Source organism: Pipra filicauda, unplaced genomic scaffold, assembly GCF_003945595.2.
Source record: "Pipra filicauda isolate LSUMZ 115617 unplaced genomic scaffold, ASM394559v2 scaffold505_size606005_pilon, whole genome shotgun sequence".
NCBI lineage: Eukaryota > Metazoa > Chordata > Aves > Passeriformes > Pipridae > Pipra > Pipra filicauda.
The window spans coordinates 94,102-112,132 of NW_024104649.1; the positions used below are offsets into that span (position 1 = coordinate 94,102).

Sequence of the window (18,031 nt, forward strand, 5' to 3'; positions counted from 1 at the left end):
GCTGCCGGGGCCCGGCGCGCCGCCCTCTCCGTCCCCGGGCGCAGGGCACGGGCGGACCCTCCCCACGGCCGCCCGTCCGCGCCGCGTCCCCTCGGTGTCCGCGCCGTGTCCGCCCCGGGGCCGCGGGGGCCGGCGGGCGAACCGCGGGCAGCGCGGCGGGGCCTGGCGCGCGGGCAGCGCAGGCGCGGTGCGAGCGGCCGCCATGCCGACCGTGAGCGTGAAGCGGGAGCTGCTGTTCCAGGCGCTGGGCAGGACCTACAGTGAGTGTCCCGGGAACCCCGGCCGCGCCGCGGGGCTGCGTCCCGAGATCCCCCGGCCCGGCCCCGCGGCCGCCGGGCTGCGATTGGCCCGGACCGGCGAGCCCCTGGGTGGGCACAGCCCCGCCGGCCTCGCCCTCCGCGTGGTGTGTCCCGTGTCCGGGGGCTGAGCTGGGACCCCCCGGGGGAGCCCGGGCTGTGCTGGCGCATCACGGGTGCCCCCGAGCCCACCTGGCTGCTCCTCGGCACCACCGGCACGCCAGGCACGGCCTGGCCCACATGGGCGCTGTTTGAGCCCAGATCTCTTGGGGAATCAGAACCAGGCGCTTCCAGATCGCGGGTTCTGTCTGGGAGTTTCACTGGCTGTTTTAGGAACTGGTTAAATCAAAAAGGAGAGAGAAGAGGCGGGAGTGGTCAAAGCAAGGGGTGAATACCGTGGTTTTATTCAGTTCTCTTTTCCCGGCTCTTTAGAAACGTGACTCTTGGGCTGAAGGAGCGTTCAGGGCCATACACGCAGGGGCTGTGGCTCTTCAGACAAATCTCCGTGGCCAGATCAGGGCTGTGTTACATGCTACGACGCAGTTGATGCAACCTCTGTATAACAAGCTGACAGGAGCAGTTGGCAGGAGCAGTTGGCAGAAGCTGCCCAATTATTCCCTCCTGTTTTCATTGCTCTGACAAGCTTGTCTGAGGAGCTAAGCTCCAAGGCTCAGAAGCCCTTGCTGTGACTGTAAGAATACCATGTCACTAAATGTACGTATACTAAAGAAGCTGCCACTCAGATGCAAATACAAGCAAAATTCTTTAAATTACTACTACCCTTTTTTTTTTTCAAAATATCATTCGTTACCTTGTTTGAAAACATTGAAAACAAACACACAAAAAAATTAAGTCTGAGATCTGCTTATTAACCAAAGTTCACCTTCCTTCACAGCGGATGAAGAATTTGATGAGCTTTGCTTTGAGTTTGGTTTGGAGCTCGATGAAATTGTAAGTAATGTTTTTATTTGTTGCTTTTTTGGTAGAGGTAGTGTGTTGACAGTGTTTACATTTGGTAAGAGTTTTTACTGCATTATTTCCAGTGTATCCTGTGGTACAGTATTGTAATGGATATTGTAATGCAATGTTATATTAACAGTGGTGTTTTGAATCTGAAAAAAATCCCCTGGTATACAAAAATTATTGCCTTGGAAGCAAGAGACTCCAAGGTGGCATATTGCTGGACATTCTGGAGGTCAGCACTCTGTGACACTTATTCTTCAGTCTCTGGCCCCATTTTATTTAGCAGCATAAATATGGCCACAGACCATATATTGATTCTATTTTACAAGATTTGTTTGGCTTTGTTTTGTATGCATTCTTTTGTGCAATATCCACAAAAAGTATATTTGTCCTGTACATTGTTACCTAAGTTGTAATTAATTCATATTTAAAGTTTTGATTTAGATTCTGTACTTGTGAAAATTTGCTAGCCCTGATAAATGTATACATGTAAATCTTTTTCAAGTAAATCTTTTTCAAGTAGACCTATTTTGGTTTTGATTTTTAATTTTAAGTTATTGATCTTTTAATGACATATGTCAAAAGACATCTGAACATCATGTGTTATGCTTTATTTCAGAATAGGTTTGATTATAACAAGTCATTTGCCGATCTATTGCCAAAAATGTCTCAGTTATCTGCTGGGATCTGACAGCCTGGAGACTCTTGCTTCTAAAATTTCTATTTTTAAAATAGTCTCTTAGTCTGAGAAAGATGGTATGTAGCTTCTCATATTTGGTGTGTCCACTTGTTGTATAAATCCAAATTACACTGTTAAACTTCTAATTAATACAGTCTTTTCTTTCTGTGTTATATCACTGTCACATTCCTGTCAGTGATAAGTTATTTCAGGTTCAAAACACGTTTTTCTTAATTTCAGACATCTGAGAAAGACATTATAAGTAAAGAAAAAGGCGAAGAAAAGGCAAAGGGTGCATCTGATGTCGTTCTCTACAAAATTGATGTTCCTGCCAACCGTTATGATCTTCTTTGCCTGGAAGGGCTGGTCCGAGGACTGCAGGTCTTTAAAGAAAGGTAAGGCAGAGTTGTGAGATTTTTGTATGGTTGGTTATTTGTTGACATACAAGTCCATTTCTGATCAGTAAATGAACTTTCTACTTGCTTGGATTATGAATATGATGAGATTCACCAGATGTTCTTCCGGACAGGATCTACTGTACAACTTAAAAAGACTACACTGTTAACTGGGTTTTGGATCTGTTCTAAAAATTTTTCAGCTGCTGTTCCATTGAGACTTATCCTCTGTAAAGAACTCCTGCAGCAAAACTTCCTTATGATCCTTTGTAATAAATACCAAAACAAAGAATTTATTCCACTTTATCTTCTTGAGTCCTTCCTTTCTAGCTCAGTAATCTTTTTACCATCCCATAGAAAAGAAGTTTTGAACAGTTAGCTAATTACATGTCAAGAAACATTACCAAGGAAGTTTTGTACATATCATTGCTGCTACATTTCTAAAGTTTCCTGCCCTTGGGGAGCTTTTTTTTTTTCACTTACAAACTTACTTCTGGTTTTATTTTAGGATAAATGTCCCTAGATATGAAAAGATAATACCAGCTGAGGGTGAAGGTCAGAAGCTGATTATCACTGAACAGGTAAAAGTGTTTACTGCACCTTTGTAAATGTATTGAGAGGTGCTGAAGCAGCAAGATCTGTATCAGTGCCAATTTTGTAAGAGCAGTGAGACTGGAAATCTTATTTGCAGAACAAGAGCTAAGGAAATTAAAATATCTCTACTCATTGCGATTAATTTTTAGTGAAGTGGATGGGGAGGAACAACAGACAAATTATTTTGGGTGAACCTAATAGCAGATCAAATCAAAGTTTCAGGTGCTCAATTCCATTGACCTTCTGGGCCATTACACAGTATATTGCAAACCTCCTGGTCTCTACTGACCTGGATTGGGTTTATTTAGTTTTTTTCCCCTTTGGGATTCAAATGTCTTTCCCTGAATTTTCCTACTTTACAAAAGGGGATTTTATGAAGAAGAGTGCACATTTAATCAGTTGGAATTTTGTATTTTCTGTGTACTTGAAATTTACATGTTGCTGCTGTAAACTGCAGACTGTCCAAATCCGTCCTCACGCTGTAGCTGCCGTCCTCCGTAATATAACTTTTACCAAGGAACGTTATGAGAGTTTCATTGACCTCCAGGAAAAGCTACACCAAAATATTTGCAGGTTAGTGCTTAAACTTAAAGTACTATATAGTGTCTATGTGTATGATTTTATCACATGTTAAGACTGCAGATCCTATTGCTGAGAGGCATTATGGTTACACCCAGAGATATCTTCTATAGCAGCTGTCTTTATCCTTCTCATTTCTTTGCCTGTTTCTGCCCTCTATCAATAATGTTCAACAAAAATAGCTGTTGCAGCTCATACAACAGTTGAGACAAGCATTTTACAACATTCCCACTGGATTTACCTTGACTGTTGTGTTGTTAACATTTGATAAAATGTGATTTGTGAAATAATTTCTGGGCTTCTCAAAATTATCTCATTCTACTTTTTCAGTAAGTTCTGTGAATGCATAGAAGTGTAGAGCATCATGAGATACTATTTCTAAGAAACTCCAAGTATTATTAGTAAAAATATTATTTTGTTTTCTTTTTCTTTGTAGGAAAAGAGCATTAGTAGCAATAGGTACCCATGACTTGGACACCATCTCTGGTCCATTTACTTTTACAGCCAAACCACCTTCAGAAATTAAATTCAAGCCCTTGAATCAATCTCAGGAGTACACAGCCTCACAAATTATGGATCTATATAGGGTAAGTGAGATTTTTCAGGCTTGTTGCACTAAATGCAGGAAGATAAATTTCCAAGGCTTAACATCTCTAATATACTTGTTACTGAGAGTTGTTCTTACAAATAAAACAGTTATTTTCTGTAGCTTCACAGACAGTGAAGAGTCCACGTTTATTCATGAGAAATGCATGGTAATACTTTATTGTCCATGAGGGATACATCGTGGTGTTCTGTGGCTCTAAGAATAGTGGGTTTGATAGTAACCCTCTGATTTGTCAACACAAAGGCTGCTTTTTATGATGCTCTTAGTAATACTGTAAAAGAGTTCTGTATTTATCTGTCTACACTGGTAAAATACACAGTGTAAAAAGCTGGGAAAAGTTCAGGGTAAATATTATTTTTTAATGTTACTTTCATTTGGCCAATTTATTTGTGGAAGATGTTGGATTGTTTACCCAACTGCATATCAGGCAAGCATAGCTGTGTGAAAGGCTCAAGTTAGCTCTGGCACTGCTCTTGGCCCAGCATCCTGATGAAACCAGGTAAATGCTAGGAAAAGATTCTGTCAGGGCTAACTTATGATGTCTGTGTGTCCACTTTTAGTGCCAGCATTTCAACATAATACTTATTATCGCTATTGTTACAATATACAGCTGTGCTGGAGCACGTGTACTGGCCGTAGAGACAAATCCTCAAATATCTCTGACTGAAGATTGAGTAAGAGCTAGGAAACAAGGGTTATCAGAGAGAATGAAAGGAAATTATGTTTTTGGCACGGCATATACTTATGTCATTGAAATAAATGTAAATTCTGAATCAAATTCAAGTGTGCCAGTGTGCAGCAACTTATAATTAAGAGAATTACAGTGCTAATTTTTATCACTTTTAAGGACAGTTCCTATAAACTAAGGATGTTTGGCAGTGAAATGTCTGCTGTGGTGAACAGGGGCATCCTCTGGACAGCATGGCCTATGCTTGTTTGAGAGAATCCTGAAAGTAATAATTTCTAACACTTCTGAAAAAAACCAAAAATCCAGTTCTCTCATTTCAAATTTCTCCTGCTGCTGAGAGCAAACAGCCTTTGCTACTAAAGTATGTAGCTCTAAGACCAATCCTTCCTCCTTTCAAAATTCCCCTCAGTAAAGGCTTGTGGCACTATGGAGGTTCACGTGTGAGCTGAAGTGACATTTAGATTGTGCTTTGTTTCTCCAGAATGACAGCCACCTTCGGCACTATTTGCCCCTAATTGAGAACAAGCCACGTTATCCTGTCATTTATGACAGCAACGGTGTCGTTCTGTCCATGCCACCCATCATCAATGGTAAGATTAATTTGTGACTGGCTTGTGCTGTCACTGCTGTTCTCTGTGTGTTTGTGTCTGACAGAAACACTGATGTGTAACAGGGATTATTGTGCTTTCTTAACATTGTTTCACTTACGGTTTCATATAATCTTCTTTTCTTCTTTCAATTTAATTGCAGCCAAACCTTTTGCTCCCTCCCTAGGCTGCTACTGTTCCTTCTTCTGGTCCTCATCAAGAGGATGTAAAAGTCCAACTGCAAACCTCTGCATTTAGCTTCTCACACCCTTCTACAACTCAATAAAGTTCCTTGTGACAGGAATCTTTGTTAGGAAGGCATTTGTTTAGCTAAAAGGAGCATGCAGTAAATTATTTTGTGAACTGGTAACTGTAACTTTGTACTCCATTTTATGTGGTCACAGCAGAGAACGTTTCACCTCTGCCATAAGATCAGTGTATTTATCAGCAGTGTGAACTAGTTTTTATGGATACCTATTGCTATCTCACAAGTGATTTCAGGAGACTTTGATGGCTTAAAAATAATAAATTGGTCTCGACTTTTTTTGCATTGTTTCTAAACATGGGTTCCTCTGAAGGCAAAAGAAGTGGGTGATTTTTGAGACCCACACTTACTGAAGCCATTTAATGTCATGACAAGAATTAATTACTCCTTTAAGAAAGATATTTCAGTATGTCTATATCTGTATATACCTATATATACTGAAATACAGGTCAAGAATCAGTAACTTTCCCTACACTGACCAATAAATCTGCAGTGATAATCTCTTTGGATGTATTTTTCCTAATTGACCTTATCCAGCTAACCCAAATCTTCTTAAAAAGCAGCACAAACTCTCTGACAGGGACTGGTAAGAACACCTGCTGTGAACTGAAGCCGAGTCAACCACTGTTTCTGATCCTTCTTTGTTGGGCTCGTTCCAGTTTGGGTGTTTTCCATATATAAGTGTTACATATTGTTTATATTTTATCAATTAAAAATGTTGAACAGTATCTGAGAGAGGCTTCCAGGTTAAAGGTACTTTTTAAATGCAGTGTCAACATCACTATTGGTTGTTTGGGTTATCTACAAGCACTGAAGTGAAGGGTTATGTTTGCTTTCAAGTGGGTCCAGAAATGCTGAATACATTCCATCCACAAAGAGATGCAGCACAGTATTAAGGGGAATACAAGATCCCTCAGTCCTGGGATCTTCAGTGCACCAAACTTTCAGTCTAGCTGTGACTTAGTTTCTCAGATAGGAAACTAAAACAGAAAAGCTGAATGACTTGCTCAGGGTCAGAGGAAGCAGGAATGCCCATGTGTATCCAAGTGCTTCCCTTTGCCTCCAGTGGGGTGCATCTGCTTTAGCTAATGGTGCAGTGAAAGGCAAGAAGGAAAAGGGGGTTGGATTTGGCATGATCCCATACAATTCTAGGACTCTGTATGCCCATGGTGCATGGTTACCAGCAATGGAATTCACTCAAGGTGTGCAACACCCATCTGTACCTAACAGGCAGTACCAGGATTGCGTGTGGCTTACTAACAACCCCACTGGTGAACCAGCTACTGGGGGAGTTTGCATCCAGTTTGCAAGAGAGACACTTTAGGTGCTTCTTCCAGACAAGAAACAGTTTTGAGTGCATCAGGGCTGTGCTTTAGTGCACACCTCATGGCTCCCAGGACAGACAAAGCAAATTCATGCCTAGAAGGAATCCATACTAGGACATAAATCACTAATGTAGAGCAACCTATAGTGTGTCAGCAGACAGTGTCTAGGGATCTTGATTATTCACAAAATTAGCTATTGATAGCCATTAGTCTAAAGCACTTTTTAAAAACCATTTCATTTATTCCTGCCTGAGGAAATTATGCACTTCACACATCTGATGCGAATGTGAGACTAAATCCAGGGATGATGGGATGCTGTGGCAGTGCAGAACCCCTGTGCTAACAGCAGATGGCCACTGTCCTGCTAGTTGGCTTTTTCAGCTGGGTACTGAGGTGCCTGTAGATTCATGTGTCCTTTAGTGAAAGTCATGGCCCAGTCAGTGTGTCTGGTCTTGTCTTTTTCCTTTCTTTGATTCATAAATTAAAAAGAGCTGCTATTCTGCCAACAGTTGTGAATGTTGGTGCAGTAGACAGTGGCTTTTTTAAGCTGCAGAAGATGATAGTGATCTTTCTGAATCACAAAATGAGTCAGTATCAGTGTTATTGCAATAAATGTAATATTCTTAACATGGTTTTGTCTTCACATCTTTTAGGAGATCATACAAAAATAAGCCTGAACACCAGAAATGTGTTTATTGAATGTACAGGCACAGATATTACAAAGGTAAATTAATCTTTCCTGCTTTTGATGTGTATTAAGATTATTGTTTTCCCTATGGGTGATAGGGCTCCAATACAAAGACCTACAATAACCAGGCATTTACTTCATGGAGCCAACATTCCAATTCAGAAGCTGTAGGACTGTGGAATTCCCTAGACACAGTTTTAGGCTTGCTCAATAGACAGCGTTCTGTTTTCACTGAGTTTTAATTTTCCTGTATCTTTACGTGGACAGTAAGTGTTCAGCTTGTATAAGAAAGTAATTTAAGTAAATTAGGAACTGTTTGTTCTTGTTGAGTTCATCACTTTTTCTAAATCTGAAAGACTCTGAAAAGAGTAAAATTCACTAAGACTGCCTGTTTTGGCAGAATACTCTTTGTAAATAATCATTTTGTCTCCTACTGAAAATTTGGGCTGAGGGAAGGAAGGCAGCAATTTTTCTTCATAGTTATCTTTTTCAAGCAGGGATGTTGTGCAAATAGTTGCCAGATTCAAGTCTTTCCATATGCAAATTCTGTAACTCAAAGCTGAAGCATGAAAGCCTAGCAATTATGATTGCCTATTCTTGAATATAGGTTGTGCATTCATTGAGAGTCTCCCCAAAGTGTGTAACTTGATCCTTAAGAGCAAAACTGCTTTTAACTTACCCTACTACACAATTATATGTTAACAGCACAAATAAATCTGCACATTGAGAGTGGCTTCTAAGCAAACTAATAAATAACTGCTTCTTGCTACTGCTTGCCTTGACAGTAAAAATAAAAATAATGCTATTCTGTTTGCATGAAGGAAATTATACTGTCAGGCATCAAAAAAACCCCCTTTGTGGGTGGAGAAGTTCATCTGAATCTCATGATTATGTTCTGCTATACTGATCTCTTAAAATATTAACTGTAAAACAAAAAAATTTGCAGACAAGGTTATTTGATAATGTATTACTAAGCAATTCACAGTCCTTCAGCCTCTACATTCTCACTTGAACTTCAATGAAATGACTAATTAGACTGAAGGTTAGGAAGACTCAGCTCCAAATGGTCATCAAGACCCTGTGTATCTTCAGAACAGAATTAATAAAAGATAAACCAGTATTTCAGAACCTCGAAAACCAAAGATTTCAAGTTTTTGCACAAACGTCTTTGCGTCAGAAGAAAAACATCCATTAAAATTGAATCTAGTTTTCTACTGCTAGGATTTTGGTTAAGTTATTAGAATAGAATGAAAAGAGTGTAACACAAGATTTCCCCTCCCATTTTTTGTTGAGATATTTTGTCTACTTCAACACAAGGAGATGAGAGATTTCAGTGGGATTATTTTCTTTATTTTGTAGGCAAAAATTGTTCTTGATATTATAGTCACGATGTTTAGTGAATATTGTGAGAAGCCATTCACGTGAGTATAAATCTCCAGTTGGAGAGACATTTGGGCCATGTGTTAAAAACATTTTTACTTCCATTTTTTTGTCTCTCTCAGTGTTGAAGCAGCAGAAGTAGTTTATCCCAATGGGAAGACCCACATCTATCCGGTAAGCATTGCATTATGATATCTCTGTGTCCTTAGGGAAAGGATTTTATTTACACAGAGTTTGGTAAGAGTGACACTGGGGGTTGTTTTGTGCAGTGGCAGCATATGCTGGTTCTGAGGTGCAGTAAAAACTCAGCTTGGCACTATCTGTGTGTTAGTGAGTCAGAGCCTTCTCTAACCCCATAGAAAATAACTCACTTCCTCTTATCTAGGAAACTCATTATGTAGCTCCATTAATTTATGATAAGGCTAAAGATAACAGACTCACTTGACATAGCTTAGTACTCCAGAAAAAAGAGTAGGGTTTAAAGTTACAAGTGATAACTACTATTATGTTTTAGAATGCATGTGATAGGAACTTTTTCAGGAAAAAATAAAAACTGCAACCAAAGGTCATAATCTATGTCTAAAGCCTTTAAAACCTATGTATTCCAAATCAGGAAAAATTAATGCAGGAAGAGGTTCTTCAGCCTTAAGCCCATGGACAGCTGAAATCAGCCTCAGCATAATTTACTTATCAGATCGGGAAGCTCTAATGCCCTTCAGTTAAAATAACCTTGTAACACTGCATTTTTCAGTCTTTCACTTCATAGACACCAACTATATAAAGGTCTGTAAGGCAGGATGTTGACTTCAAGTGCAGGTTGCCTGCATTCAGAGTCCCAGACAGACAGACCTCTTTGCAGTAATAGAGTCTTACATTTTTGTTCTCTTAATAAGTATAAAGAAAGCAATTCCCCATGTTTCCTGAAAGTAACCGAAGACAGATCTGGTTGAGTTCCTAAAATCAGATATATCAAGCAAGTACAAACTGTTTAGAGGGAAAGTTATTTTTGTTGAGAGGATTTCTAGTGGTATTTTAGCTTTTTCTTTTTTGTAATGTCAGCTTTAATCAACAGAGGAAAGACCTTGAATCCTGAAGAGATATCCAACAAAACAGAAATCTCTGCAGTCACCAAAGTAGCTTCTCTAGATAAAACAGCAAAAAAAATCCCCAAAGCTTTGGATGCTATGGTTTTTAAGGACGTGTATATCAAGAAGTTTAGAAACACACAAAATACGTAAATACATACAAAATAACTTTCTAAATGGTGCAAACTTGCTAAGTAAGATACTCGTAGATATTTTTTGCTAATACGGAAATAGAAAATATTCATTCCTTTTCGTCCTAAAAGTCACTTGATCTGTACTAGACTATGAGATCTCATGCATTCAGTGCTTTAGGGCTTTGGCTTAGGATGAACTGGTGACCAGAAACTTTCAGTGACTCTGTTACTTGCATAGGTCAGAAATTATCAGAAGTTTCAATAACAAGGATTTCATGCTGCGTTCAACCTTCTAGCTTAACCAAGACCAGCTTTTGCATCACATACTATAGTATGTTTTCAAGATTCCTGTTACCTTTAAAATGCTAGGTTTAGCCCAATACTCCACATTTTCTTCTGTGGATGTCATTTTAATCTGGCAGTTAGAAACTGGATTACTAAGATGTCAGCATTGAATCCTCTTAGGTGGAAATGGCAGGCACTGTGTATGCTTAAAAGCTTTCTCTTTTTAGGAACTGGCTTATCGAAAAGAGAAGGTGAAACCCGAAGTCATTAACAAGAAAATAGGAATCAGGTGTGTTATTGCAAATGAAAACAGTTTCCATTGATCATGAAAAAGGTACTAGAAGATACTGATTATTTCATTGTTTTAAAAATGTTTAGATTATGTGACTTTTTTAGTTTATCAAAAATTCAGGGGTAATTTGAATCACCCTGTAATGTAAGACTTTATCCCCTGTTCTTAACAAAAGGGAATGATTTTTATGGTCCCACACAACTGTTATGAAGTAAAGAAAAATGACCATCTCAAGAGTCAGAATCTGAGCTGGTTCTGATTGAATGCTAAGTCTATGTGTAGTCCATAAAACATTTGGAGATTCTTTAGGACATAAGGCAATGCAGCAGAAACATTGATTACTTTAAAAAGCCGGTCAATATAGTGCAAAATCCCTAAATTACTACTCTCTTGTTTTGTTTCAGTGAAACTCCATCAAGCCTTGCAAAGCTGCTGACCAGGATGTGTTTGAAGTCGCACGTCATAGGGAATGGGAACCATCTAGAGGTTGAAATCCCTCCTACCAGGGCAGACATTATCCATGCATGTGATATCATAGAAGATGCAGCAATAGCTTATGGTTATAACAACATTCAGATGGTTATTCCGAAAACGTACACCATAGCTAATCAAGTAAGATTGCCCCTTCAAATGAACGCTCTGTTGTCAGTAAATGACTGGTGCATGCCAGAAGGGCTTTGGGGAAAACAGAACCTAGGAATTAAATATTTTGACATGCTTTGCCTTGAGAAGTATTTACCATGGATGGGATACAAAACAGATGCCCCGCTGATTTGAATAAGTCCAAGACCAGTGGTTGCTGATACTTGAAAAAAGACAGGGCTTAAGTAGGGAGCCTGTATTAAATCTCTAACTGGGAGATTCATTTCCTCAGGCAAGCCTATAGGCAGCTGGCTGATGCTTTCTAAAATTTTAAGCACACAAGCATAGTCCTTCCCTAGTGAATTCACCATCATGTAACAGGCAGAATCACCTCGGGGAAAAATAGCAAAATGCTTTTAGATGGAAGCTGAAAACTGTTTTGTTTCATTTTAGCTCCCTCTGAATAAGCTCTCAGAACTTCTGAGACTGGACCTGGCAGCTGCTGGATTCACTGAAGCACTCACTTTTGCCCTGGTATATTACATTGATTTCATACTTGTCTCAGTTGCATGTTGGAACAGCAGTGCAGTCAGAACTGCAGAGGACGGTGTGAAGATATGTTGTATAAATGTACCAGTATGATCCAGTACTGTTTTGGCAGCTGATTGTTTACTAGTGCTTTGGATTTATAGTATAATATATTTTGTGAGTTTGTAGGTCAGAGAAATTGAATGAATCACTGTTAATGTGGCATGGAGTTTTAAGTATAGAGGGGAAAATAGCTGCTAGTACTAGTTTGAGTTTAACTTGACAGGATGAAATTGTAAGGCAGCAAGTCTCTCTTGAGACTTTGGTCACCAGTGAAATTCATCACAGTTCTATAATCTGGAAAACAAACATTTATACATTCTGGTGGATACTACTACAGTTTATGGATTATCCTGTTTCTGTATTTCTCTCCACTATTGTTACTGGCCCCTGATTCCTTGCAATAGATACCAAGCTGGTATATAATTATTCAGTCAGCAAATTTTTATTCTTATTTTAAGAATACCCTTTAAAAAGTTACAATGCACACTAAAGGGACACAAAATCCCCTGTAAATTTCACCACAGATAGAGGGGGGGTTTCTGGATGAAAGAACAAATAAAAATACAGGTATTGTTAGCACTGGTTGTAGATATTATTCATATTATTGGCTACAAGCCATGCCAGTAGTCTTTGACCAAGAATTAGGACTCTGCAACAGCAAGATGCACCAGTGCAGGCTCCTAAAACACTTCCAGTATTTGAAAAATTCAGGTACTGCAACCAAATTTGGTAATTTGAATGTATTAAATAAAATTTTAACACCTTCAGATTTCACAGAGCTTCAAAAGCAAAATTTGGCCCAATTCTAAAAAATATATTCCAGTTTTAATATTTGTTATTAACTCATTTAAGTAACCAGAACAATAACTATTATTACTTCCTGCAGTGCTGGTATTCAGACCTGTGGTAGTACTGTGTTGGGGAAACCTGACATATTACATGGTCAAGCTTTTATAGTTTTTCTTATTCATTAATAAATATAGTTAATTTTTTTTCAGCATTGAATAGGTAATATGTTTAAAACATTTAATGTATTATATCGCTACAACTGAAAACCTTTTATGAACTGCAACAGCAGAATTTTTGAAGGTCATGCAGTATATCATGTTATCACATTACATATTTGTATTTCTGCTGTGGCAGGATGAAACCCACAGTCTGCTGTGTCACCAACACTATTAAAACACCAGTGTGAGGCCCATGACTACGATAACTATAATTTATGCTATAACATTCTGTAGCCCAGTGTTATATGATAAACAGTGCTTATGTATTTATGCACTCAATCTGTTCCTTTGGTTAGATAAATTATACTTGTACACAATAACATTGCCTTCTGTGAGAAGCTCCAATTTAGCCAGAATGCATTTGGTTAAATCACAGTAACATGCTGTAGTTTAGATACACATCTGAAAACTGTTTAACACAGTTTTCTCCTCCTGAGTTCAGCATTCTTTGTGTTGCTTGGGGATTTTTGGTATTCAGTCATCCATTTTTTCAGATGGTATCATCTGCTCATTTTTCTCACATTTGGTCTATCAACACACTTTTCAGAGTGCTGCCAGTGCAAAGGGAGCACTTCTGGGAGACTGCAGTATACAAGCAAATCCTCAATTACATGCCTAGTCTGCTATTGGTTTCTTTAATACATTAATAAAGCTGTAAATTCTGGAAATCTGAAGTGTGGATCTTATCAGTAGCATCTATTGCTGTATGTGCACAGACAGTGTCTGAGCCTGATAAAGTGAATGCGTATTGTTTTACTGACCAGCATGAAAATACACTCTAGAATAAGGGCATTAAAAACACTCCAACTCAAAAAATTGAAAAGAACAAACTACAAGAGTCCTATGCAGCTCTGAAGATTGAAGTCTTGGCCATAGGACCTGTTTTTCATAGACAGTACTCTACTTGCTCCAAGTTTCCCCCAAAGGATTGTTCTCACGAGAAAGCTCAGGTACAGTCCCTTTACAAGTGTTATTTTCAGAATAAAATAAAATACTTCACCCACTGCAAGTCAGGGGGCACAATCTGAGCCTCTGTTTTTAAAACAGATGACAACAATCCATGACAGAAGCTGAAATAAACACTTTGTTTTTAAAAAATTTAAAAGATTGCTTAGTATTTAACATTTGTAAATTAACCAGTTTGCCTACTTAATCTTAGGACCAGGGCTTAATTTTTATTACGAGTGGTTGTTGCACATGAGAGCATATATATTATGGGGCTTCAGAGCCAGTGCTACAATTGCACTGTTCATTCTTGATATCAAATTCCATCACTGGCTTGCTGTCTGTTTTAACCACTTGACCTTGGTGGGGTTTTGTCTCGTTTTCAGTGTTCTCAAGAAGATATAGCAGATAAACTTGGCATGGATATGTCTGCAACAAACGCCGTGCGCATAGCAAACCCCAAAACCGCGGAATTTCAGGTGAGGTCACGGACATGGGGAGCAGTATTGTCACAGATTCTATATTTAAAGAGGAGAGAAAGGAACCAACAGAAAGTAAAATTTATAAACTAGAGCTACTTTTCCTGCATTAAAGAGGTTGTGTTTATTTACGTGCTGAACTTGCTAGCAGCCATCTTCTGTTACTCCTTCACTGAGAAACACCTTTTCTGGTGCAAAATACTATTAGCTTTTCAGTAAAGTAAAATACCATGCTCTGTGTACAGAATATGGCAAAACTGAGCAGTCTAACTGCAGAAAATTCCAGATGGTTGATCAACTCCTGCATTTAGAAAAAACTATTCAACATAAAAGGAACTATCACACCTGGCAATCCCTAAACTTCCTCAGCTCTGGACAGGAAACATTTGGGTATTTTTTTAATTATTAACCATTTTTACTGCTGTGTTGGGGTTGCACACTCCAACTGAGTGTGCAGCTAGAACTCCTCATTGGTTATGAAAAGTAGGATAAATAGGCAGAAATGCTGCAGACCAAGGATAAGTGACTGTGGCTGAGCACATGGTAACTTGACCTGGAGTTGAGGAGCAGACAGTCACTCCCATCCCTCTTCTGTTAGATTTACTGAATTAGACTCTTCTGGTTTGACAAGTAAAAATGAAAAAGCTGCACTTCTAAGGAACTATTTGAATGGAGAACACAGGAAATGTTACTGTTCCTACAGATAAATTCACAGGTATGACTGTCTCTTGGTTGGTTCTTTGCATACTTTTTCCATGGATTTCAGGTTGTCCCTGCCACACTGAATATATCCATTTCTGTTACTTAGTGTATTCCTATATCACTGATTGGTATCAGGAGGTATAAAGATAGTAGTTTTGATTGCACTTAATATTTCCAAAATAACACTTAGGATTTGCCTTTTGCATAGGTGAGAGTAAATTTCTGGGAATTTTTTGCACTTTATGTGTTATTTTTCTACCCTGCACTCCAGCTCAAGCACCTGTAAAATGGTACCTGTTCTTAAGGTCACATATAAGCTCTTTGAGAAAATGCAGTGTAAAGAACATGCAGAGAATGTACATTTTCATGTTCAGTCATTCTAAATCAAAGATTCTTAAACATAAGAGATAAGTGCAGTATTTGCACCTGACTACTTTTAAACTCTTGTTACAAATGAGAAAAAAAAAGAAAGTGAAGAAAACGAACAAGAGCTATTTTGGAAGGTATTTGACTTGCAGCATCATGTTTGTCCTGCAGGTGGCACGTACAACCCTCCTTCCTGGGCTGCTGAAAACTATTGCTGCCAACAGAAAGATGCCATTGCCTCTGAAACTCTTTGAGATTTCTGACATCGTAGTAAAAGATCCTAATACAGGTAAGAGAAAGTTCCTCAGAATCTTTGATAGTGGAAATATGCCTGCATACCAAAAGGCAATAGTAAGTAAATCTGTATTTCCTTAAAAGTAGTGATTTCAATAATAATAGTTATTATGTACTACATTGGGGGTTTTATTTATGTGCACAGGACAAGAGAGCTTGGTGGACCAGGCTGGATTTTAGAGTGGCTAGAAACATGGTTCATTTTAGATGTTCTCTCAAAAGTACAAGTTAGGTAGATTGTAAATTTATAGGTATCTAAATATCACTTAAAATCTGTCAAGAAAACAGAAAAACTGCAAGGGTAAACACAAGGCAATTTTGCACCAAGCAAGAACCTGCTCTAAAATGCTTGTGTTGATGCACCTATTTTTACTTGCTCTTAATCTAGGGCTCCTTTGGATTCTCATCAGGTATGTAATTGATATTCTTATCAGAGATGTAACTCAGAAGCTACCTGCTGGTAATGTTTTCAAGTGGCACAAATGATGTAAAGTAGTAAATACTGAAGCCATGCTGCTGTTACAGTCCTAGAGCCCTGAACCTCTGCAGATGTGCAGCACTCTGCCAGCTGTAGAGCAGAATGTCTTGAGCCTGGGAATAGCAGGTTGTATTTGCAGACAGATTCTGTCCTGGAGGGCAGTGATTCAGAGGAAAATTTTGGGGTCAATGTGTCTCAACATGAATCCCTTTTCCATCATCTTTAAACAGGATTGCTTGTATTTGTTTTCCAAAATTATCTTCTGGGAATCTGACAACAGATATGAAGAATGAGATTGGTAGCAGAGATACGGGGTAGAGAGTGGAGCAAGTCTGTATAAAACTGTATCAATAAATAGAAAAGCTCCACAGTACATAACTTCCCCTCTCATCAATAAAAATATTTTCCTTATCTTTCCACTTCATCCAACTATGCTAAGAAAGTGTGGCTGCCCTGTCGTTTGGGCCTCTTTGCACTGATTTCACTGTACATGATCAAAATTTCAAATTGCCTTTGTGTGGAAAAATGTATCACAGGAAAATGAAGTGTAAAAATAGATTTTTAAGTGTTAAAAATTTTACTGATTAATTTCTTTTTTTATGGTATATTGAGGGAAAAGGAGGGCACAAGCTACAGCTTTTGGGAAGAGTTACAAGTCTGAATGGAGTTTTGCCTCTCAGTGAAAAAGGCTGACATTACTTTAAATTCAGCAGTAGAAATGGTTCTGTTGTTTCATTATCAGGTTTCGGATTTTAGTGGTTGTGTTTAAAGTATCTGGAATCTGCAAAACAAAGGTTTATATAAGGCATAAACAAAATGGCAAGTAAATTGCTTTGGTGATGAATTTAATTTGTAGATTAGCTTTTTTTTTTTTTTTAAGGAAAAAAAAGGAGCTTTGCCAAGCAAAATAAGCAGTTTTAGTAAGCCATATCGACTTTTTTTTATTAAATACAGACAGTTTGGTGGTGCAGCTCATTCCTCGTTGGGCATGCAGTTAGCTACAATGCAAAAAACGTGGTACAGATGGCAGAATAGCATCAGCATTCTCCAGGACCAAGAGTGGGGCTGTTTATCTTGGACTAAGGAGAACATTTACTCTGGCATTGTAACATTTGCAGGTTAAATTGTTACTTTTATTTCGTGTGTGTCAAGTGTAGCTCTTGAAGGGTTTCATTTATGTGGATGGCTGTTTAACAGTTCTATGAAGACTGATTTTGTGGTGTGCTTCATTTTGATGGGAACCATTGCAACAGATAAAAGACTTTTGAGGCAGCAGCTTTGTGCTCGTGGGCAGCCCTCTCATGGACTGAGCACTTACAGACTCTGAGCAGTGTCTGATTGGTTTTAAGGTTGTGTTTAAAATAATTACTACTGTCTTTCCCAAATTTACTTCCAAAATTAAACTTGGCCTAATAAACAGTTTGAAAGGGGGGGTGGGAAGAAAGGTAACTCTGCAAACACTGAGAAATATGGGGTTGTCCTCTCACATATGGAATGAGATTTCCTTCACAAGGCTTATGTCATCAGACTGAGTAATTTAATTTTATTATTTCATGATTTTGGCATGCAGAATTTCCAATTAATAATTTCAAAAGTATGGGTCAAAAGAGTACTGACATTAACTGTATTTGAAATGGCATCTTGTAGTCATTCACGTGTGAATGAACCAGTCTCTTTTAAACACACTGGTTTTTAATAAAATACCTTCTTACACAGAACTTGTGCTTACCAAGGTGAACAGAACA

The 18,031-nt window shown here is 38.7% G+C and overlaps 1 protein-coding gene across 1 annotated transcript in view; it reads left to right on the forward strand.

The window, feature by feature from the left end:
* Window positions 1-182: 182 nt before the first annotated feature.
* FARSB (phenylalanyl-tRNA synthetase subunit beta) overlaps window positions 183-18,031 on the forward strand; it is a 34,691-nt gene continuing 16,842 nt past the window's right edge. Inside the window, exons 1-15 of the mRNA XM_027751254.2 lie at window positions 183-260; window positions 1,192-1,247; window positions 2,179-2,333; window positions 2,842-2,914; window positions 3,385-3,500; window positions 3,943-4,093; window positions 5,283-5,391; window positions 7,632-7,702; window positions 9,026-9,087; window positions 9,169-9,220; window positions 10,778-10,839; window positions 11,247-11,454; window positions 11,878-11,958; window positions 14,354-14,446; window positions 15,686-15,803. Coding sequence (XP_027607055.1) covers window positions 203-260; window positions 1,192-1,247; window positions 2,179-2,333; window positions 2,842-2,914; window positions 3,385-3,500; window positions 3,943-4,093; window positions 5,283-5,391; window positions 7,632-7,702; window positions 9,026-9,087; window positions 9,169-9,220; window positions 10,778-10,839; window positions 11,247-11,454; window positions 11,878-11,958; window positions 14,354-14,446; window positions 15,686-15,803 — 1,465 coding nt within the window. The 5' untranslated portion in view covers window positions 183-202. The remainder of the gene's footprint in view (window positions 261-1,191; window positions 1,248-2,178; window positions 2,334-2,841; window positions 2,915-3,384; window positions 3,501-3,942; window positions 4,094-5,282; window positions 5,392-7,631; window positions 7,703-9,025; window positions 9,088-9,168; window positions 9,221-10,777; window positions 10,840-11,246; window positions 11,455-11,877; window positions 11,959-14,353; window positions 14,447-15,685; window positions 15,804-18,031) is intronic.